The sequence below is a fragment of the Chiloscyllium punctatum genome, chromosome 19 (genome assembly GCF_047496795.1).
Source record: "Chiloscyllium punctatum isolate Juve2018m chromosome 19, sChiPun1.3, whole genome shotgun sequence".
NCBI lineage: Eukaryota > Metazoa > Chordata > Chondrichthyes > Orectolobiformes > Hemiscylliidae > Chiloscyllium > Chiloscyllium punctatum.
In genome coordinates this window covers 67,700,460-67,724,406 of record NC_092757.1, presented here as the reverse complement: position 1 = coordinate 67,724,406, position 23,947 = coordinate 67,700,460, and the positions used below count along the sequence as shown (strand labels likewise).

Genomic DNA, 23,947 nt, shown 5'->3' with positions numbered 1-23,947 from the left:
ACATCCAAATCATTTATATAAGTGATAAAAGAGTGGTCCCATCAGATTCTTGTGGCACACCACTGGTCACAGGCCTCCAGTCTGAAAGGAAAAACCTCCACCACACTGTCTTCTACCTTTGAGCCAGTTCTGTATCCAAATGGCTAGTTCTCCCTGTATTCAATGAGACCTAACCTTGCTAACCAGTCTCCCATGGTCAAAGGCTTTACTGATGTCCATATTGATCATGTCTACTGCTCTGCCCTCAATCCTGTTACTTCTTCAAAAAAACTTGATTAAGTTCTAAGACATGGTTTCCCACGCACAGTCATGTTGACTATCCCTAATCAGTCCTTGCCCTTTCAAATACATTTAAATCCAGTCCCTCAGGTTCCCTCCAACAGGCTCACTGGTCTATACTTCCCTGGCTCTTCCTGACCACCTTTCTTGAACAGTGGCACCACATTAGCCAACCTTCAGTCTTCCAGCATCTCATCTGTGACTATCGATGATACAAATATCGAAACAAAGTGGCCCAGCAATCACTTCCCTAGCTTCTCACAGATCTGGGGTACACCTGATCAGGTCCTAGGGGATTTATCCACTTATGCCTTTCAAGATATCCAGCACTTCCTTCTTTAATATGGACATTTTTCAAGATGTTACCACCTATTTCCTCACATTCTGGATCTTCCAGGGCCTTCACAGTAAACACTGATGCAAAATACTTGTTTAGCATCGCCCCCATCTCCTGTGGTTCCACATAGGCTGCCTTGCTGATCTTTGAGGGGCCCTATTCTGTTCCTACTTACCATTTTGTTCTTAATGTATTTGTAAAAGCGCTTTGGATTCTCCTAAGCCCTATTTGCCAAAGCTATGCCCCCTATTTGTCCTCCTGATTTCTCCAAGTATTCTCCTATTGCCTTTATAGGCTAAGCATTCACTTTTCTGAGGGACAGAATGTACACGTAATTGGAAAGGCAAGGATTGATTAGGGATAGTCAACATGGCTTGGTGTGTGGGAAATCATGTCTCAAACTAGATAGAGTTCTTTGAAGAAGCAACAGAGGATTGATGAAAGCAGGGTAGATGATGTTATCTATATGGACTTCAGGAAGGCGGTCGACAAGTTTCCGCATGGGAGACTGATTAGCAAAGTTTGATCTCAGAATACAGGGCGAACTAGCCATTTGGATACAGAACTGGCTCAAAAGGTAGAAGACAGAGGGTGGTTGTGCAGGGTTGCTTTTCAGACTGGAGGCCTGTGACCAGTGGAGTGCCACAAGGATCGGTGCTGGGTCCTCTACTTTTTGTCATTTACATAAATTATTTGGATGCGAGCATAAGAGGTACAGTAAGTAAGTTTGCAGATGACACCAAAATTGGAGGTGTAGCGGACAGCGAAGAGGGTTATCTCAGATTACAACAAGATCTTGACCAGATGGGCCAATGGCCTGAGAAGTGGCAGATGGAGTTTAATTCAGATAAATGTGAGGTGCTGCATTTTAGGAAAGCAAGTCTTAGCAGGACTTATACACTTAATGGTAAGATCCTAGGGAGTGTTGCTGAACAAAGAGACCTTGGAGTGCAGGTTCATAGCTCCTTGAAAGTGGAGTCGCAGATAGATAGGATAGTGAAGGCGGCATTTGGTATGGTTTCCTTTATTGGTCAGAGTATTGAGTACAGGAGTTGGAAGGTCATGTTGCGGCTGTACAGCACATTGGTTAGGCCACTGTTGGAATATTGCATGCAATTCTGATCTCCTTCCTATTGGAAGGATGTTGTGAAACTTGAAAGGGTTCAGAAAAGGTTTACAAGAATGTTGCCAGGGCTATAGGGATAGGCTGAACAGGCTGGGGCTGTTTTCCCTAGAGCATTGGAGACTGAGGCCTTATAGAGATTTACAAAATTATGAGGGGCATGGGTAGGGTAAATAGACAAAGTCTTTTCCCTAGTGTTGGGGAGTCCAGAACTAGAGGGCATAGCTTTAGGGTGAGAGGGGAAAGAGATGAGACACCTACGGGGCAACTTTTTCACACAGAGGGTGGTACATGTATGGAATGAGCTGCCAGAGGAAGTGGTGAGGCTGGTACAATTGCAACATTTAAGAGGCATTTGGAGGGGTATATGAATAGGAAGGGTTTGAAGGAATATGGACCGGGTGCTGGCAGGTGGGACTAGATTGGTTTGGGATATCTGGTCAGCATGGACAGGTTCGACCAAAGGGTCTGTTTCCATGCTGTATATCTCTATGACTATGACTTGATCTCTCCTGTCTATACCTGACATATGCTTCCTTTTTCTTAAGCAAACTCAATTTCTCTGGTCTTCCAGCATTCCGTACATCTACCAGCCTTACCTTTCACCCTAACAGGAGTCTTTGGACTCTCATTATTTCATTTCTGAAGGCATCCCATTTTCCAGCCGTCCCTTTTGCGAACATCTGGCCCCAATCAACTTTTGAATGTTCTTGCCTAATACCATCAAAATTAGCCTTCCTCCAATGTAGAACTTCAACTTTTAGATCTGGTCTATCTTTTCCATCACTAGTTTAATAGAATTATGGTCGCTGGTCCCAAAGTGCTCCCCCATTGATACCTCAGTCATTTGCCCTGCCTTATTTCCCAAGAGTAGATCAAGTTTTGCACCTTCTCTAGTAAGTACATCCAGACTGAAACAGAAATTTTCCTTGTACACACACTTAAAAATCCAGTCCATCTAAACCATTAACACAATGGCAGTCCCAGTCTATGTTTGGAAAGTTAAAATCCCCTACTATAACCACCCTATTATTCTTACAGATAACTGAGATCTCCTTCCAAGTTGTTTCTCAATTTCTCTCTATTAGGGTGTCTATAGTACAATCCCAATAAGGTGATCATCCCTTTCTCAGTTCCACCCAAATAACTTCCCTGGATGTATTTCCAGGAATATCCTCCCCAAGTACAACTGTAATGCTATCCCAATCATAAAGGCCACTTCCCCCTCCTCTCTTGCCCCCCTTTGTCCTTCCTGTCACATTTGTATCCTGGAACATTAAGCTACCAGTCCTGTCCATCCCTGAGCCATGTTTCTGTAATTGCTATGATATCCCAGTCCCATGTTCCTAACCATGCCAGAGTTCATCTGCCTTCCCTGTTAGGCCTCTTGCGTTGAAATAAATGCAGTTTAATTTATCAGTCATACCTTGATCTCTGCTTCGTTCCTTTCTGCCCTGACTGACTCACTCCTTTTCCTCACTGTTGGCAAGTCCTTTTTCTTGGCCCTTTATTGCTTTAATTGCTTAAGTTCCCTCCTGCACTTGTGCTCTTTTATGGCTGCAGCTGAATTGCTAACTGTGGATTTGCTAAAAAGCCCTACCTCCTCTTCCTTATCCAGTCCTGAATTGTCTTGACAGTTCTGAACTTACTGCTCCTACATTTCTCTCTAAAAGGGTAGATGTTCGACCTGTACTCTCCCAACCTCTTTTCTGAATGCCCACCCCCCCAAACATTGCTCTACTGTGGACTTACCTGCAAGAAGCTGTTCCCAGTGTTCAGATGCTGCTTTATTTTAATAAAATCTGCCTTCCTCCAGTCAAAACCCACCCTTTGAAGGCCATTATTAACTTGTATAGAACAAATTTGAACTGTACCATTTTCTGGTTGCTATCTCCTACATGTTCCCACACTGCCACACACACTTGCCTGGCTTCTTTTCTCAGAATCAGATCTAGCACTGTGCTGTGCATTGTTGGGCCTTCTATGTAGATACAAAAAACTCCAATAAAAAGCAAATTACTGCAGATGCTGGAACCTGAAACCAAAAAAAAGAGAAAATGCTGGAAAATCTCAGGTCTGGCAGCATCTGTAAGGAGACAAAGGAGCTGACGTTTTGAGTCTAACTGACCCATTGTCAAAGCTTTGACAAAAAAAAACTCCAAGATACAAAAAGAAACATGCTACCTCAAAATCCTGAAGACTATGACTATCCCAAGTTATGTTGGGAAAGTTGAAATCCTCTTGCATAATAACCTGATTATTACTCTTACACACCTCTGAACTGTCTACATATTTAGCCCTCTCTATTTCCTGCTGACTTTCTGGGGGCCAATAATAAACTCCCTTGTTTGAGGACCCTCCCAAGATATCTTTCCCAAGTACTTTATTCTTTAAGTACTACAGCACCACCCTTTTTACACCTTCCTCGGTCTTGCCTAAAGATCCTATAGCTCAGAGTATGATGTTGCCTTCAACCATGTTTCTATTATGGCAACAATATCATTTCCATGTGTCAACTGAAGCCATTACCACATTACTTTATTGCTCGGAATGGATTAGTTAAAGACCATACTCAATTATTGCTCCCCCCCACCCTCAACATCTCAAAATCTCAAGTTCAGAATGTAACTTGACATTGAACGACTTCATCTATTCAGCCAAGTGGTAGCACAAATTTACACAATTGTGCAACGTGTTTCTTTCACGAAACCAAAGAATTCAACCTGTTATTTGGCATTGTTGCTAGGTAGCGAGTGACAAATATAACAGTTGGTAGAGTGTGCCCCACTTTAACTGAAAACCAGTTCTTAAAAAGAAACTATTACATCTAGCAATTTTACAAAAAGCCATGAATAGAGTTTAATTTGGAGAAAGAAAAATAAGTTCCAAAATATTAAGTTTCTCGAGATTTGAACTGAGACATAGCGGCTTGCAGCCAGTCACTGAGTCAACCAGTTCTTTTCCTCCCAATTCTATTATATTTTTAACTTCAGCCTTTTTGGCACTACCTTTTGCAACTGTTGAAAGTTTGAATACTTGGCAGACAGGTGTTTTGAAATTTTAGTATCTTTTTTCAAAGCTTTGTAATATATGCTGTACAAAACAAAACTGGCATTTGCAGCTAGTGTTCTCATCTTATAGTTAATCAAATTTTCCGTTATATTTATCAAAAAGGAGAAAAAAATTATTGCACTGATTTCAGAATCTAATTTTGCAAAAAAAAAGGCCCATTACATTGAAAATATGCATAAATATCTATAGTAGCAGGCTTGCAAAGTCTAGAAATAACAATTAACAGATCAATGCTTACTCAAAAGTAAGAGACAGTGAATTATGTCTAATTGGATTCCGGTTTAAAAATGTTAAACATAAATTACAATTTTAATACTTACAAGTAGTTCCTTTAAGGTTTTTGTGCCTCTTCCCCAGTCAGGCAGACATGGTGATGGAGTTTGTGAAGATTGTGCAAAATGCTTTTCTGACAGAATCTGTGCTACCCAAGCAGGCTGTTGACCATCCTTCTCTATTGAATTACAGCTATCTTTGGTTTTTTCATGGTGTAACTCATTATGAAAAGTGTTACCCAGATTTTCTTGCCTGTTGAGATCTATGTTACAATCTCCAGTACTTTCACCCTAAGGAGAAGAAATGGAGAAAAAAAATACTTTAAAATCTTGGACTGAAAATTCACTGGCTTTCTTCTGGCCATTTAAATGGGTGGCGCAGTGGCTCAGTGGTTAGCACTGCTGCCTCTCAGCACCAGGGACCCGGGTTCAATTCCCACCTCAGGCAACTGTCTGTGTGGAGTTTGCACATTCTCCCCGTGCCTGCGTGGGTTTCCTCCGGATGCTCCAGTTTCCTCCCGCAGTCCATAAATGTGCAGGTTAGGTGAATTGGCCATGCTAAATTGCCCATAGTGTTAGGTGCATTAGTCAAGGGTGAATGTAGGGGAATAGCTCTGGGTGGGTTGCTCTTCAGAGGGTCAGTGTGGACTTGTTGGGCCAAAAGGCCTGTTTCTGCACTGTAGGGAATCTAATCTTAAAAAAAAACCTTAAGTTGAAAGCGTGAATCTAACAGGAGAGTTTCCCTGGATACAAAACAAAACACATTGTTCAGTCACCTCACCAAAAACAGGATAGGCACTACACTGGAAAAAATATAGGTGATGCAATCATTTTCAATGTTATTCCAAGGAATAGAGGAAAAGTCTTGCCGATTTTGGAGACAACAATTCAGGAATGACTGTGCTCTTTGTATATAAGAAAGAGTTGAAATCCAGACATATAAAGAGATATCACTCAATTAGTGCTGCAGCCACCACACTAGTTACACACTCCAGGCACACCTGTGACTGCCTATAAAATCACCAAAAGACTTACATCGTCACATTTTGCACCTTTGCCTTTCTTCTTTTTCTTCTTGTTTTTGCCTTTTGTGTTCTCTTCAGTAGCATTAGCCCAGCATTCTACACAACTGTCCACTCCATCCTCCTCTTTGTCTTCTACGCAATGATGTGCACAACTGTCATCACCTAATAAGGATGTAAAGATGTTAACTAGGTTCTAAATTGCTTTAAAAAACTAAAAGTTGTAGTTTTCCACCAAGTTCATCAGAAAACATGGATGCTGTAAGCAAACAGCATTAAAAAACTTACAGTATTGCATCACATCCAAAATGGCTATTGAAAGTATGCAACATTTAGAAATCTGATCAGAATGTTTTCCATTCAGCTACTACCTGTGGCATAATTTTTGGGCACCCAATGGCAACTGTGCACATACGTAATAATGTTAACTAGCTTTCTCTGCCTAACAAAATTTTTAAAAAGGCAGTGCTTAAAAAGGTTTAAAACAACAGCAATCATGCCAGCTCAATTTCTAGAACAGGGCTTGGCCAACACATACCTGAAGAGGTTTTTAAAAAATGCTTAATTGCTATTAGGAGCTGCAAAACAAATTCAGAATTTCGAAAATAAAGATATGGCAAATTGTCAAAACTGTTAGAATGCATAATTTGCACATTACAAAAAATGTTGAATTTATGTATCAGGAGAAAAATCAAATAGACCCAATTCTGAAGTGAACTTTATTTACTTTGCTATTTGTAATTACAGTATACCTTTTGATTTAGTGTGCCAATTTTATTTAATAAGCTGCTGGAAAGCAAGATGTAAAAATGATCAACAGTATTATTGGAAAACTGTTTCCACAGATTACAAGCTAAGAAACTTACATACGAAAACAAAATGTCAGCTAATTGTCAGCAAAATCTTTAAAACATCAGGTATTTTTCAGAATATTCAACGAAATGGCACAAAATAATTCAATATCTCAGCTATATTTGAAACAATAACACTTGCAATAATTGATTCTATGCTTCAAACCAAAGGCATTATTTATTACCATACTTAAGTGGTTTGAACTTTAAATTTACCTTTTTAAAGAGCACAAGTAGCACTTTGCGGTCCAAAACAGAAGAAAGTTGATCAAGTAAATGAACTAAGATTGGTTTATGTATATTTTTTGATTTGTCATTTTTCACACTGATTTTTATTTTGCACAGTGACAATAATGAACTGAGTTGGAAACATTTCCATTTATAAATGAAACTTTGAAGAATCACATGCAGCTTCAGAGCAGTGTGTTGTCACCATGCCTTGCGTCCAACATGTGATGGGGTTCAATTTTGATGATCTTTATTTACTTAAAATTTATATTATAGCTCTAACCTGTTTCATCATGATTGCAGATACCTTCAGTACAAGCTACATCTGATCCTTCTCGGGAACCTGTCTCACTGCCTTCCATGCTTGATGAGTAACCACAGTCACTGCCATTACAATGTGGAGATAAACCTGAGGTGAAACGAAAACCAATAATTAATTTCAGTTAAACCTATGTCTACAATATGGTTGAGATCAAAATGTTGTTTTGAAGTATTTCAGTCAGTTTAATAGTAGGTACAACCACATGTCAACTTCCCCACTAAACCATTTCCACCACCTCAGGAAATAAAAGTTTAAAAAGGCCTCATGGCTGAAATGTTTTGCCCACTAAAATAATGATATGGCTGCATGAAATTAAAATCAATAACAAATAGCACAGAATCCAACAACTTGGGCTTTAGAACAGCTTGAATTAATGTGCACTTAGTTGTTGCCTGTCCTGCACCAAGGTTTCATGCAACATCTGCCCGGTCAGCCTAGAAGCAAGGGAATTTGAGTCAGAGACTGTAAACTAAGAGCTCATTTCAAGCAGATATCGGTGTAGAGCTGCAGTACTACATCAGAACGTGACATTCATTCAAACAGATGGAGCAATAAATAGAGGCCCTGTCTGTTGGTTTCAAAGAACCTCAAAGATTTTATAGCATTAGTCAACAAGCAGTTATTTTAGTATCTCCTAGAATCCCTATAGTGCAGATAGAGACCATTCAGCCCAAATCAATTTACACCAACCCACTGAAGAGCATTCCACCCAGATCCATCCCATCCTGCAACCCTGCATTTTCCACACACATTCCTGGACACTATGGGCAATTTAGCATCGTTAATCAACTTAACTTTGCACATGGTTAGATTATGGGAGGAAACTAGAGACCCCGGTGGAAGCCCCACACAGCTAGTCACCCAAGGCTGAAATTGAACCCAGGTCCTTGGCACTGAGGCAGCAGTGCTAACCACCTTGCCACTGCGATCCTGAACAATAGTCTTCCCAAGTCATCACCAAAAATACATTAACTAATGGTTCACCCGCTGCAATACCAATACTTTAAAAGAATTATTTAAAGGTATTTCAAGATCGATAACATACCACTAGAGAATTAATTTCCAACAAGAACATTCTCAGAATAATCTAAATAAGGTCACGCAATTTACAGCAAAAATAAACTACTCTGGCTCAATACTTGTTTCAGAGCCAGTAAAGTTGGTTACCCTAAAAATCTGAAACAGAAGAATTTTCATTGTCAAGCTTCACCTCCCAACTAGTAAAATATACACCTACAAAACACTGGCACAAAAGCATACATACCTTTCTTGGTTTTAGGTGATCCAAGTAGATTTTCACTGCCAGGGCATGTACATGAGGTACTTTCATTTGTAACAATTACTTCAACTCTACCATTTGAATCTTCAATGCTGCCACAGTCTTTACAGCTACTTTCCACTGACTCTGATGTTGTCTGAAATGATATTTAGACACAGGATCCAATTTTAAACCAAAATTATACTTTAAAAAGTTTCCCTAGGGAAAAAAAACTTTTTGATTTAATGTTTCCTGTACGACTCAAGGAAAAGTTTAATGGGAGACATGTGATCCAGACAAATACTGGCCAATAACGCCCAGTCAAAATTAGAGTGGTGCTGGAAAAGCACAGTAGGTCAGGTAGCATCCAAGGAGCAGGAAAATAGACATTTCGGGCAAAAGCCCTACATCCCGATACAAATTCATTAAAAATGAAATATACAAATACAAAGTTGGGGAAGGAAAAAACTGTTCATTAGAATACATAATTGCTACCCAATTATCCATTAAAAATGGGACTTTAAGTAAAGACCATTTCCTGCAGTTGACAGATTAAAAATATTTTAATGAATCTTTAGTGCAAGATTTAGAATGGAGACATTGAGTTTGTGAAACACACCACCATGATGGTTTTTAAAGCAGCAATCATGCCAGCATTTGAAGGTGGTGATATAGCTGGTTGAAGGAATTGTAGATAAAGTGATGCGAGTAACAAGCATGAATATCAGATTAGGACAATTGACTTCATGGGTAGAGTTAGCCAAGTGGTTTATGTTTATTGGCTGTAAATTCCATGCAATAACAGGCTTTAAAAGCTTGGTGATATACAATCAAAAGACTAACTCAATTCCATGGACATTATACCAACCAAGCAGATTAATTAGTCAAGACCAAATTAACAGGTAATTGTTATCCCAAGATCACAATAAAGGTAGATCAATATTCAAAGCTAACTCGAGAATATAACATTTGATGTCTCTTAAAAAGATAGTAGTAGTAAGAGGCAGCTTAGCAAAAGAAAGAAAAAGTGTACAATAGCAAGATCGCTCAGTGCAAAGAGAGGTACAGAGAAAAATCAAACACTGCTTCAGTTGTCAAGATTTGGAAAAGACTGGAAGAACAATTGCTCACTAATCAGCTAATAAATTATATAACTGCAGAAAATAATTGAAGTGAAAACAAATGTTAACAGATTCAAACAGACATTAAGATTATAGGTTCCTGCCCATAGAAAGGGCGTATTTCACTTCATAATTATGTATGATCAGTAATTATGGGCCAAAGGCGAGGAGAAATCCAATTTGTGAAACCAAGGAATGCTGGATCAATTTAAAAATTTAAAAGTTAATAGCATTTTTCTACCTACCTCCTCTTGGGGTTTAGCTTCTCCTGGAGTTTGAAGTTGGGCAGATATTTCACAGGCACATTTATTTTTACGTCTGTTCTTCCGTTTTTGACGTTTCTTTTCTTGCTTAAGCTCTCGAACTCTCTCCTCTTCAGACAGCTCCTCACAAAGCTGCTCCAATCGACTAATACCTTGCACTTTCTCAATTGCCATCTACAGAAGAGAGTTGCAGTTTACTCAACATAGAAGCATACATCCTGGTCAATAACAGCAAAAGGCCAGCTATGGACTATTTCATTTACCAATATATTTAAATGGCTTTGGCTTTACCAATACAAAGTCTAATCTCTTATTTCACAGACCTACTCTTCCAGTTCTTGTAGAAACAAGACCTTTCTTAGCAAATTGTCACACGTCAAATATTTGGAGAAAGTTCAAACGTACCTAAAATAAAACTAAATTACAAAATTTAAGAAAAAGGGGAGAACCCTATAATGCCCTTATAGTACCTAGCATTTCTGCAACTTAAAACTTTTTAAAAAGCTTGTGGGATGGTGTTGTTATCAGCTCAACTTGCAGCTCTTTGGAGTCTGTTTAAGTGATGAAACCTCAAATACCACTTGATAATTCAAGGAATATTCCAGTTAACCCCCAAGAAAAGAAAATTAGTTATTACTGTAATAGCGGTTTTCCAAATAAAGATTGGACAAATGACACTGTTGTAGCTCAGTAAAATTTGGTGGCTATAATTTCTCAAAAATAGCTACTTTACACTAAAAAGTTCAGTGAACTAAATTGCTGGCAATTTGGCATGCAATAATCAACTGCAAACATTTCTACCACTTCCTTAAAGTTTGATATCATTAGCAGTTCATTTAATTAAATGAAATCAGCCCGCTACACAATTAAGTATCAGCTGTTTAATTACTATCCAACGACCATCTCCAAGTGTAGATGTGGATCTCAAATGAAGACTGATCAAATTCAGTTGCAGTGCCTGCCCTGCAATCAATTTGATGACAGAGACATGTATGAATGAGTACTCAAGTAAGGTGGACATGACTGACCAGAGTCCATGGAGCCACTCTCTTGTAGTCACTGACTGCAGGAGTGAAAAAGGGAAATAAAATTTAATTGAAATCCCAATAGAAATTTCAATGAAACTACCAAGAAAAAAAAAATCAATTCCAGAAATTACTCATGTATAAATGGATTAAAATGCAGGAGTCAATAAATGTGTGGATTAGAAAACTTTAAAATGTTAACCCAATATTTATTAATTGGTCTCAAAAGCAATCCAAATGAAAGTTAATTTGCATTGGAGATTTGGCACTCTTCCTGTTTTATTTGCACCACACTAATATATGTTAGCTGTAACAGGGATGAAGGATTACAAAGCAGGTTGGACAAGGACTTTTCTTGTCCAACCTGCTGTATCCAAGTCAGACATAAGGTGCTAATTTTCTCTCCTTTAAGGGAAACATTGGTATTTGCTTTGTTTCTCCATTGCAATATTGCTGATAACAGCAAAACTATATTGCTCCACAATTTTTTCCCCTCAAGTAAAATGTAGGAAGTTAGTGAACTTGAAATCGAAAACATAAAATGGCCAATTTTACATTAGTAATTGAAGTGTACCTCAAAGCTTTTGCGCAATGCATCAATGCCAAGGTAAAACAGCATCTGCCATGTCTGTTCTTCAGCACGTAACTTCTGCCAAATTCTGTGCAAGCGTTCATACAGATGAATACCAAGACATGTAAGGACTTCTTCTTGTGCAATGTCTATGGTTTTTGCATGTCGCTCCCTGCGCCTGAAAAACATTAGTTATTTAAGAAAATGTAGTTGTCCAACATGTTGAAACTGTGGAGTACCATTCAGAAAATCAGTGTTACCACATTTGTACATCAAACACTGCATCGAACATAGTCTGCTCCAGAAAGAGTCAAAATATTCAGTGAACAAGAATCTCAAGTAACATACAATATTGCATCTGTAGTGAAATTTTTAGTCTCAATTTAGCCTTTAGATAACTGGTACAGAATGCCAAGGACCTGATGCCAAATAGGGTGCAAAAATATCATTAAACCTTAGTGGGCATTAAGGAAGCCATTCACCACAGAACTTTCCATTAAATAAATGGACAGATGCTAAATATACCCATTAAGGCTGCCATTTTTATAAAAAAAAAAGATAGGCCAATTAGCCCCTCAAGCATGTTTCACCATTAAGAGATCACAGCTGATCTGTGACCTAACCTCATATGCCTGCCTTTGATCTATTGTTAAAATCTTTGCTTGACAAATAAAAACCCTCAGATTTAGAAATAACTGATGTAGCATCAATTGCTATTCGTGGTAGAGTTCCAAAGTTCTACCACCCTTTGCATATAGAAGTGCTTCCTAACATCTCTCCTGAACAGTCAATCTAAATGTTTAGAATATGCCCTCGTTCTAGGACCTCTAATCAGTAGAAAGTTAATTTACCTTGCCCTTTTCTGTTTATATTTTGAAGACTTTGATCAGATTACCCCATAGCTTTCAAATTAGAATAATAGCTGTAACATGAAATTTTACATTTTGCCAGCACTGAATGTTGAAACACCATTGCATTACTAGCATTTGAAGTTGCAAAGGAAACAATGGGTGATTTAAAACTGCCTTAGAATCTACTGCAAAAATATACAAAGCAAATCAGTAAATTCAAATTACTGAAACAAACCGTGAGATCTATCACCATGCTACACTGCAAGTGTTTTTCTATTTTCTTAGCCCTATGCAATGCAGTGAACAGTTCACGGCCACAAAAGATCCAGAAATAACTTGTTTAAAAAAAAAGGTGCAGAATGGATTCTGTCAAGTTACTGAATTTCAGATGTCCATGCTGAAAACTATAACCATTACTCCAACCTAACAAGAAAAATGATTTTCTCTACTTTCACAGCCTAAGGCACATTACCAATTTGGGAAGTGCTTTGGATTGATGTCCACAATGAGAGATTATATCTTTTCCAGAAGGGCCTTTAAGCCACCCTCTACAATTTCCTTTTTGAGCATGGATACAGGCAACCTGCATGCATGTCTTAATGCTGGTCTGATAGACACACATCCAGTTTCCTCCCCCAAGAGAGCAATCTCCCTCAAAGGCCTGGTTTGATTATATAGCTCTCAAGTTATAAACAAATGCTGTAAAGCTTTAGTCATTTGCTGCTGACACCTTAAAATAGAAGCAATTATTGAATTAAGCACAATTATTTCATTTGCATCATGCCAAGACAAAACATTTAAAGAAGCAACCAAAAAGCGCTAGATAGCCCACTCTAGCAAATTACATACTCATACCCTCCTGCGAACTCTGGCTCAGCACGACCCAAAAGATGCGCAATGAAGTCAGTCTCACAGCAAACATGAATGTGTCGTTCATGGGGACAGCAACGTAGTCCCTCATAGAGAGCTGCACAGTAACCCTTTTCTTTGCTGCAATCCAATTCTCCGATGAGAATATTGTACGCTCGTAGCACTTTATTTTTACAATCAGTGCAAAATCTGAAACAAAGAAACTGATATGAACCACCATAAACTTAAGACATTTGTCACGTTGATAAACATTGTGAATTTGCCCTCAATATCCAATAGCTTAACTAATTGATATCTTCATTTCAGTTGAAAATTCTGCACACAATAGCATGCAACATTTTTTGTTAGAGTACAAACCTGTGTTTCCGTAGATAAGTCTCTAGTGTTTCCAAAAGACAACTGGAGTCAATTAATACTACTTCATCCCTACATTCTTGAGACATTAGCTCCCACACATCCATCCAGCAACCCCTGTTAACAGAAAGAGTATTTTTCTCCATAATTAACATTCTGCAATTTTACAAGAATTCAAAACATACTGCTAGACTGGGTATTAATATTGAACAATTATTCAAACTTGCCAATTTGCATGGATATTTCTCAAAACTAGTGATCGCTAAATAAAAAGAAACTTCAAAGTGTCACTGCTATTTATATACTCTCATTTAAAGCTAAACAACCGAAAGAGAAAGGGAGTTGAAAAAAATCTACTAGTATGTTTGATTTCAGCCAAAGGAGTAAATAAAATTGTTTGGTAGCACAAGATTTCCAACCCTGAAAAATACAGAAAGGGCCTCGTGACCCATGCTGAATATACTCAACGCCAACATAAAGCAACAAAAACCAAAGCCAGAATAGAATATCAAAATTTCAGAAGTTTTGCCAAATATTAAAAACATGCTCGGCCACTCCGGATTCAACTTTGTTTAGTCACTAGATTACATTAAAAACAAAGTGCACATAGCAGCTTGATGTGGTATCAAGCCAAAACCATCTTGAAGTTTATTTTAGCAGTCTTAGCATCTTGAAGTTTATTTTAGGAAATAAACCAGCAATTCTATCTTGACTAAAGAAACCTGGCTGAAATTATCCTGTACTGAATAGTCTAAAACTGACATAACTAATGACACCACCATACTGACTAAATGTGGAAAAAAAAAGTGAATGTGTAAGGTATCTGTGCATCTCTCTAACTTCTGCCGTAACATTTAGGGGCTGACATCTGACACTGAACCCATAGGCAAATTGTATTTGGAAGTAGGGGCAATAATTTTTAAAATGAACAGTAGGTATAGATTTTAAGAATATTAGACTAAAAGATATAACCAACAGAAATGTCTAGTTTCGACACAAACATTTTGCAGCAGTAGCATCAATTTTAATACTTTAAAGGCACTATCCAGCGATAAAACAAAAAATGAGAAGACTAGTGGCTAACAATTAGGAGAGCCGCACAGAAATGCAGATTTGGAAATGGACAAGGGAAAAAGGGGAATAAGAGAAAGAAACATAAGGAGAGAGCGCAAGAGAGCAACCAACAGCATTCTGAAGGAAAAAGGCTAGGAGGTTCCAATCAAAAAAGAAGGTTGGATCTAAAAGTAGAGGTTTCTCTTGGATTTAATGAAAATACTGATGGAAAGGGCTTCCAACTTAGGCTGTTTAAAATGAGTTCAAGCAATCAAAGAACATGAAGGAACAGAGGTATTTTCCATTTGGTTTGAAAAAGCTAGTCAAATGGAGTGGCCCACAAAATACTGAACACTGCTCATACAGAAGAGGATGACTGGCAAAACTTATGCATTCAAAAATGAAGCTTTTGCAGATTATGAGATGGCCAAAAATGCTATTGTCAGTGCTTACAATTTGGTCACTAGAACTTAGATAATGACCTTCAATACATGAATGCACTTAATGTGGACAACATACAAGAGACTCAAGGTGGCAACAAGGAATTTTAAAAAATTGTTTGTAGAAAACTAAAAAGTTCCAACAACCAGACAAACAGCTAAAATGACTGATTATAGGCTTGTCCACAAGGTAGCTCCTTTATCAGTCACCTTTACTAATGAGAAAATGACAGAAGGTGGGAAAGTGAATGGCATGGTTGAGAAGGGACAGCTGGGAACAAACTAGAATCTTCAGGCTAAAAAAGGAAAGTGTAAGGATAGGGCTAACATCCAAAAGTCTAAATTGTTTCCACGGCCACAGGATGGGAAATCTGAGTGGACTGTTACAGGCTAAGCCCATAATTTACTGGAGTACATTAAAACAGTGCAGACAAAAAAGCCTTAACCAAGAGCACAGCAGTGGTTCAGAGTACTGCCCTTAAGCCTCAAAAAGCACCACCATATTTCTAAATGCTCTGTCACATCTTTTGATAGAAAATGTTAGCATCTGTTATAAAAGATGTAATAGCAGAGCATTTAGAAATAAATAGCATCAAGCAGACTCAGCAAGCTTCATGAAGGAGAAATCATGCCCAATGTCTTTACTTGACAGTGGGGGTAACAAGCGGGAAAGATAAAAGGAAACCAGTGAATTTTCAGAAGGCATTTGATAAGCTACCACACATTAGACCACAGCCTCTGATGTTTCAGGTTGCATATTTGCATGATAGTGGATTTGCTAAATACTAGAAGTCAAGATTAGAGATTGAGGGTGAATTTTCAGGATGGCAACTGAAGCAAGTGGAATTTCAGTGATCAATGCCATTGGCCCAATTATTTACAAAATGAAAAATAACCTGGATGAAAATGAACATATTATAGCTTGATTTGAGAGTGACAAGAATAAGTGGGAAGGCAAGCACTGAAGGTAACAGTCTGCAGAGGGATAGAGACCACTAATCCAGAAAGAGGGATACAGAGTACGAAGTACAGCATGGAAACAGACCCTTCAGCCTAACTCAATGCTGTCCAAATATCTCAAATGAATCTTGTCCCATTTGCCAGCATTTGGCCTGTGTTCCTCTAAACCTTTCCTATTCATATAGCCATCCAGATGTTCTAATTGTACCAGCCTCCACCATCACCTCTGGCAGCAAGTTCCATACATGCACCACCCTCTGCATGACAAAGTTGCCCCTTAGGTCCCCTTTAAATCTTTCCCCTCTCACCTTCAACCTATGCTCTCAAGTTTTGGGCTCCCTTACCCTTGGGAAAAGACCTTGCACTATCCATGCCTAGTGATTTTATAAACTTCTATTAGGCCATCTCTAAGCCTCTGATACTCCAGAGAAAATAGTGCCAGCCTATTTAGTCTCTCCCTTTAGCTCAAAGCCTCCAACCCTGGCGAAGTCCTTGTAAGTCTTTTCTAAACCTTTCCAAGTTTCACATCTTGTCTATAGCTGGGAGACCAGAACTGAATGCAGTATTCCAAAATGGCCTAATCAATGTCCTATACAGCTGAAACATTACCTCCCAACTCTTATACTCAATACAGTGACTGATAAAAGGAAAACATACCAAGCAGATAGGTTAAGCCAAATGGAGGCAGAGAGAACTTAAGTCAGGGGGATTAAGTCCTTGTTCAGGAATCACAAAACACATCCAAGTTCAGCAGGTAATAGGTGCTTTATTTCAAAAGTGAGTAAGAATATAAAAATAGGGAGCTTTGCTAGAACTATACATGATGCTTATTAGGTTACACCTCAGACTGAACAGCTTTGGACCCCAAGATATACTGGCATTGCAGGCAGTCCAGAGAAGGCTTTCCAGGCTGATACTAGGTATGGAGGAACTGGCTTATGGCAATGTTGAGTACATTGGGCTTGTACTCATTAGATTTTAGGCAAATGAAGGGTGACCTTATGGAAACACCAGATTCACAAGGTACTAGAAAGAAAAGGATTTTTCTCTCCGGTGTGTCTTGGACCAGAAGACATCAGATTAAGGGGTTGCACATTTAAGATAAAACGAGGTGTAATTTATTCTGAGGGCAGTGAATCTTGGTTTTCTTTGTCTTGACAGCCTTTTTGTGGTAAAGTAATTCAAAGATAAGATAGGCAAGATTTTTTAAAAAGACAGGAAAATGGAGTTTTCAGATCAGTCATGATTTGAATTGAATGAGAGAGATGAATCGATGGGCTACATGGCCTACTTCTGCTCCTACATCTTATGGTCTGTGGAAGCAGGACAGGTGATGATCTCAGTTAAAGGGAATTCTTGTGAAAAGAAAAGCAGTGATTCCCTATTCTACAGAGATAGGTAAACTTGTCACGCTCAGAGACAGTGGCTATCCAAACTCTTCCGCTGGGAAAAAGGCACAACTTCTTCCACTATTAAATACTGATGCTTGAATGACAAGTACTAACAAGAGCATACACCTGGACTTTTGTCTCAAGTGCATGTGAAGTGACACCTCTGCCTACAGCCAGGCACTGGACAGGGCTGACCAACTCCTGCATGTTGATTATTTTTGGGGGTGAAGGCAGTGATTTCAGAAAGGCCCAGTGAGTGAGACAGGAAAAGGTTCTGGGGATTTTTTCCTTCTAGAGCAGTGACCTGATTAAACACTAAACAGTCTGGATGCAATATAACTGAAGTCTCAGCTTACCTCCCATATTCATAAGGGCACTATTCTGAAGCCAATCAGACCATCAAGACAGTGACCAACATATTGTGCCTTCAGTGCTCCCATAACTCGGACTAAGATGGGATTCCTTTTGTTTGACACCTGAAATTAATCCATTTAGTCCAGAGATGTCTTTTTTTTTTTATAAAATCAGCTTATGGACACAAGTTAAGAGGCCCTCAAACAAAATTGATGGAGCAAAGGGACAAATCTATGTTCAATTCATAAGAGCCTGCAATACAGCTCAAGAGCGTACTAAAGGTTCACAAATAGTCAAAAAAAGGGCAGACAAGCAAGCAGAGACCTGAATGTTTCAGCAAAAGAATTGTGTATTAGCATTATGGTGATCCACCGAAAGCCTTACGGTAGAAGATGAAGTTGTGGCAGAGGGAGACGTGGAAAATTCACAAAAAGCCTCCTTTTGCTCCATTAGCAAATACTGAACTTAAGAAGATTAAACTTAAGAGGAGCAGTGAGAGGCAGGAGCAGTGAGAGGCGGGAGCCGGTGACTTTGGTGAGGGGTGATTGTCGGGAAGGCCAGTAAGTATATTTAAACTTCTTACCTTGAAGCCAGCGAGGGAGGATCGAGCAAAGGACTTCTGGGAAGGGTGAGTAGAACAGTTTATATTTGCATGGTTGCGTTACCAGAGACGCTACTCGGGTAGTGTCTCCCATTCATCTCCTCTAACCTTAAAAAAAAAAGTTGTGGGAGCCAGATTGACAAGGTAAGGTAACTAGTTTATTTCCTAATTTTTTTTTTCAAGGAGTCACTTTAGGAGTTAGAATAGTGGGAATGGAGTTTAGGGCAGTGGAATGTTCCTCCTACAGAATGTGGGAAGGAAGGGTCACTAGTGTCCCTGCTGACTACATCTGTGGGAGGTGCACCCAACACCAGCTCCTCGAAAACCATGTTAGGGAACTGGAGCTGGAGTTGGATGAACTTCGAATCATTCGGGAGGCAGAGGGGGTTATTGACAGGACTTAGAGGTAGTCACTCCCCAGATAAAAGAAAAAGACAAAGACAGATGGGTGACAGCTAGGGGACTGGCAGGCAGTGCAGGGATCCCCTGTGGCCATTCCCCTCAACAGTAAGTATACCATTTTGGATACTGTTGGGGGAGGATGACTTACTAGGGGAAAGCAGTGGGGCACCTGCTGCTCAGAAGGGAAGGGGGAAGAGGAGCAGAGCAGTAGTCATTGGGGACTCGATAGTTAGGGGGACAGATAGGAGGTTCTGTGGGGACAAGAGAGACTCAAGGTTGGTGTGTTACCTCCCGGGTGCCAAGGCCCATGATGTCTCTGATCGTGTTTTTGGGATCCTTCGGGGGGAGGGAGATCAGCGCCAAGTCGTGGTCCACATTGGCACCAACGACATAGGTTGGAAGAGTGAGGGGGACTTGAAGCAGAAATTCAGGGAGCTAGGATGGAAGCTTAGAGCTAGGACAAACGGGTGTTTTCTCTGGATTGCTGCCCATGCCACGTGCTAGTGAGGTGAGGAATAGGGAGAGAAAGGAGTTGAACACGTGGCTACAGAGATGGTGCAGGAAGGAGGGTTTCGGGTTTTTGATTAATTGGAGCTCTTTCAGGGATAGGTACCTCGACAAGCAGGATGGTATTCATTAAACCAGAGGGGTACCAAAATCCTGGGTGAGAAATTCGCTAAAGCTATTAAGGTGGATTTAAACTAATACAGCAGGGGGATGGGAATCAAAATTGTAGGACAAGTACAGAACAGGATGAGAGTAGGGAGTTCCCACATCAACTATCTGACACTGGCAAGCGAGAACCTGGATTGAAGTGTGTGTACTTGAACGCGAGGAGCATCCGAAATAAAGTGGGTGAACTAGCAGCATGGGTTGGTACCCGGGACTTCGATGTTGTGGCCATTACGGAGACATGGATAGAGCAGGGATAGGAATTGCTGTTGCAGGTTCCGGGATTCAGATGTTTCAGTAAGAACACAGAAGATAGTAAACAAAAGGGGGAGGTGTGGCATTGCTGATCAGGGACAATATTACAGTTGTAGAAAGGATGTTTGGGGACTTGTTAACGGAGGTAGTATGGACTGAGGTTAGAAACAGGAAAGGAGAAGTCACCATGCTGGGAGTTTTCTATAGGCCTCTGAATAATACCAGAGATGTAGAGGAAAGGTCAGCAAAGATGATTCTCGATAGGAATGAGACAGGCAAGGTAGTTGTCATGGGGGACTTCAACTATCCAAATATTGACAGGGATCACTACAGTATGAGTACTATAGATGGGTCAGTTTTTGTGCAGAATGGCAGGAGGGCTTCCTGACAGTATGTAGACAGGCCTACAAGGGGCGAAGCCACTTTAGATTTAGTACTGGGTAACAAGTCTGGCCAGGTGTTAGATTTGGAAGGAGGTGAGCACTTTGGAAAGAGCGATCACAATTGTGTCGGGTTTACTTTCGCGATGGAAAGTGATGGAAAGGGATGGGTGTACTCCACCAAGCAAGAGTTACAGCTCGGGGAAGGGAAATTACAATGCAATTAGGAAAGATTTAGGAAGCGTAGAATGGGGAAGGAAACTGCAGGGGATGAGCACATTAAAAATGTGGAACTTATTCAAGGAAAAGCTCTGTGTCCCCTAGATAAGTATGTACCTGTCAGGCAGGAAGGATGATACAGAATGCGTGAGCTGTGGTTTACCAAGGAAGTGGAATCCCTGGTCAAGAAGGCAGTGGCGGCAGCTTATATTAGGATAAAATGTGAAAACTCAGTTCGGGTGCTTGAGGGTTACAAGGAAGTCAGGAAAGACCTAAAAAGAGCTCAGAAGAGCCAGGAGGAGACATGAGAAGTCGTTGGCGGATAGGATCAGGGTTAACCCCAAGGCTTTCCATAGGTATGTCAGGAATAAAAGAATGATGAGAGTTAAATTAGGGCCAATCAAGGATAATAGTGGGAAGTTGTGTGTGCAGAGGAGATAGGGGAAGCACTAAATATTTTTCAACAGTGTTCACTATAGAAAATGAAAATGTTGGCAAGGAAGATACAGAGATACTTGCATCTAGACTCGAAGAGATTGAGGTTCACAAGGAAGAGGTATTAGAACTACTGCAGAGTGTGAAAATAGATAAGTCCCCTGGGCCAGATGGGATCTATCCTCTGGGATGCAAGGGAAGAGATTGCCAAGCCTTTGGCATTGATCTTCAAATCATCATTGCCTACAGGAATGGTGCTAGAGGACTGGAGGATGGCAAATGTGGTTCCCTTGTTCAAAAAGGGTAGTAGAGACAACCCTGGTAATTATAGACCAGTGAGTCTCACTTCAGTTGTTGGTAAAGTGTTGGAAAAGGTTGTAAGAGATAGGATTTATAACCATCTAGATCAGGGACAGTCAGCACAGTTTTGTGAAGGGTAGGTCGTGCCTAACGAAACTTATTGACTTTTTTGACAAAGTGACCAAACAAGATGATGAGAGTAAACCAGTTGATGTGGTGCATATGGATTTCAGCAAGGCGTTCGATAAGGTTCCCTACAGTAGGCTATTATACAAAATGCATAGGAATGGAATTGTGGGAGATATAGCAGTTTGGTTCAGTAATTGGCTTGCTGTAAGAAAACAGAGGATGGTAGTTGATGGTACATGTTCATCTTGGTGTCCAGCTACTAGCGACTTGGTTCCACTGCTGTTCGTCATTTTCACAAATGAGGGCTTAGAAGGGTGGGTTAGTAAATTTGCGGATGACACGAAGGTCAGTGGAGTTGTGGATAGTGACGAAGGATGTAGTAGGTTGCAGAAAGGCGTAGATAGGATGCAGAACTGGGCTGAGAGGTGGCAAATGGAGTTTAATGTGGACAAGTGTGAGGTGATTCACTTTGGACGGAGTAATCGGAATGCAAAGTACTGGGCTAATGGTAAGATTCTTGGGAGTGCAGATGAGCAGAGAGATCTCGGTGTCCATGTACACAGATCCCTGAAAGTTGCCACCCAGATTGACAGGGTTATTAAGGCGGCATACAGTGTTTTGGCCTTTATTAATAGAGGGATCGAGTTACCAGGAGGTTATGCTGCAGCTGTACAAAGCTCTGGTACAGCCACACTTGGAGTATTGTGTACAGTTCTGGTCACCGCACTATGAGGAGGATGTGGAAGCTTTGAAAAGGGTGCAGAGGAGATTTATTAGGATATTGCCTGGTATTGAAGGAATGCCTTATGAGGAAAGGCTGAGGGCCTTGAGGCTGATCTCGTTAGAAAGAAGGAGGTTGAGAGGTGACTTAGAGACATACAAGATAATCAGAGTTAGATAGGGTGGACAGGAAGAGCCTGTTTCCAAGTATGGGAACGCCAAACATGAGGGGACACAACTTTAAAGTGAGGGGTGATAGGTAGAAGACAAATGTCAGAGGTAGTTTCTTTACTCAGTAGTAAGAGTATGGAATGCTTTGCCTGCAACTGTAGTAGATTCGCCAAGTTTAAGTGCATTTAAGTCGTCATTGGATAGGCATATGGACGTACATGGAATAGGGTAGGTGGGATAGGCTTCAGATTAGTATGACAGGGCGGTGCAACAGAGGGCTGAAGGGCCTGGACTGCGCTGTAAATGTTCTATTAGAGACCAAAATCTCATATCTGCATATATTTACCAAGGAGACCTAGCAAGACTACATATTCTTAACTGCTGTGGGTAGTGATACCAGGGTATGCAATCTTGGCCATGTACACAACGTGAAGCAGAGGAAAATATCCTCCCATAAAACAGCATCCTCACTGCTTAGTTTCTGAGAAACAGGTGCAAGTAGAAATACATGTTGAAAAATCATCTGATTGGGGAATTCTGGCTATTTTGGTTCAAACACATTAGCACCCAAGCCTGACTGTTCAACCAGATTCTACATATCCTACAGAACAGTAATGCAGTAACCATAAACTCCAACCAAATTCCTCACCAGGAGGATTGTATTGACAGCATTGAAAGAGCCATTTCTATAAAAAACAGATTCGCTAAAGGGATATTTGCAGATTTCCTTTACACCCCAAGCTACAGAAATAAATCAGCCTTCATTATATCATTCGACCTTTTTCAACATTAAATTTGCCAGTTAGCCTAAGTAAATTCCACTTCTAAAAGTGGGTTCACCAAGTAAAGAGCTTGAATTTCTAACTACGTAGGAGGTATTCTCTGAAACGTTCCACAAGTAGGTGGCCTGTCTCCCCAATGTATAGGAGGCCACATTGGGTGCAGCGGATGCAGTAAATGATGTGTGTGGAGGTGCAGGTGAATTTGTGACTGATATTGAAGAATCCCTTAGGGCCTTGGAGGGAGGTGAGGGGAGAGGTGTGGGTGCAAGTTTTGCATTTCTTGCGGTTGCAGGGAAAAGGTGCCAGGAGTGGAGGTTGGGTGGGGGGGAGGGGGGACCTGACAAGGGAGTCACGGAGGGAGTGGTCTTTCCAGAACGCTGATAGGGGAGGGGAGGAGAGGGAAATATATCCTTGGTGGTGGGGTTTGGAGGTGGCGGAAAAGACGGAGGATGATACAATGTATCTGGAGGTTGGTGGGGTGGTAAGTGAGGACCAGTGGGGTTCTCTCCTGGCGGCAATTGGAGGGGTGGGGTTCAAGGGCGGAGGAACGGGAAGTGGAGGAGATGCGGTAGAGAGCATTGTCAACCATGTCGGAGGGGAAATTGCGGTCTTTGAAGAGGTCCAATTCCAATACCAAACAACCCAGATGGCCGCCTCCTTCCCAACCCTCTGACTCAGCACTGCCTTCTTGACCTGCAATCTTCTTCCTGACCTCTCTGCCCCCACCCCCACTCCAGCCTATCACCCTCACCCTAACCTCCTTCCACCTATTGCATTCCCAATGCCCGTCCCCCAAGTCCCTCCTCCCTACCTTTATCTTAGCCTGCTTGGCACATCCTCCTCATTCCTGAAGGGCTTATGCCC

The 23,947-nt window shown here is 40.5% G+C and overlaps 1 protein-coding gene across 2 annotated transcripts in view; it reads right to left on the bottom strand.

Moving 5' to 3' along the window:
- ggnbp2 (gametogenetin binding protein 2) overlaps positions 1 to 23,947 on the bottom strand; it is an 83,193-nt gene that overhangs the window by 7,404 nt on the left and 51,842 nt on the right. Inside the window, exons 5-12 of one of the 2 annotated variants that reach the window (XM_072589601.1) lie at positions 13,823 to 13,936; positions 13,451 to 13,654; positions 11,748 to 11,922; positions 10,131 to 10,322; positions 8,771 to 8,921; positions 7,468 to 7,593; positions 6,119 to 6,270; positions 5,132 to 5,374 (exon numbers count right to left, since the gene is read on the bottom strand). In XM_072589601.1, coding sequence (XP_072445702.1) covers positions 5,132 to 5,374; positions 6,119 to 6,270; positions 7,468 to 7,593; positions 8,771 to 8,921; positions 10,131 to 10,322; positions 11,748 to 11,922; positions 13,451 to 13,654; positions 13,823 to 13,936 — 1,357 coding nt within the window. Of the gene's footprint in view, positions 1 to 5,131; positions 5,375 to 6,118; positions 6,271 to 7,467; positions 7,594 to 8,770; positions 8,922 to 10,130; positions 10,323 to 11,747; positions 11,923 to 13,444; positions 13,655 to 13,822; positions 13,937 to 23,947 lie in introns of both variants that reach the window. The other variant, XM_072589600.1, reaches the window with a different exon arrangement.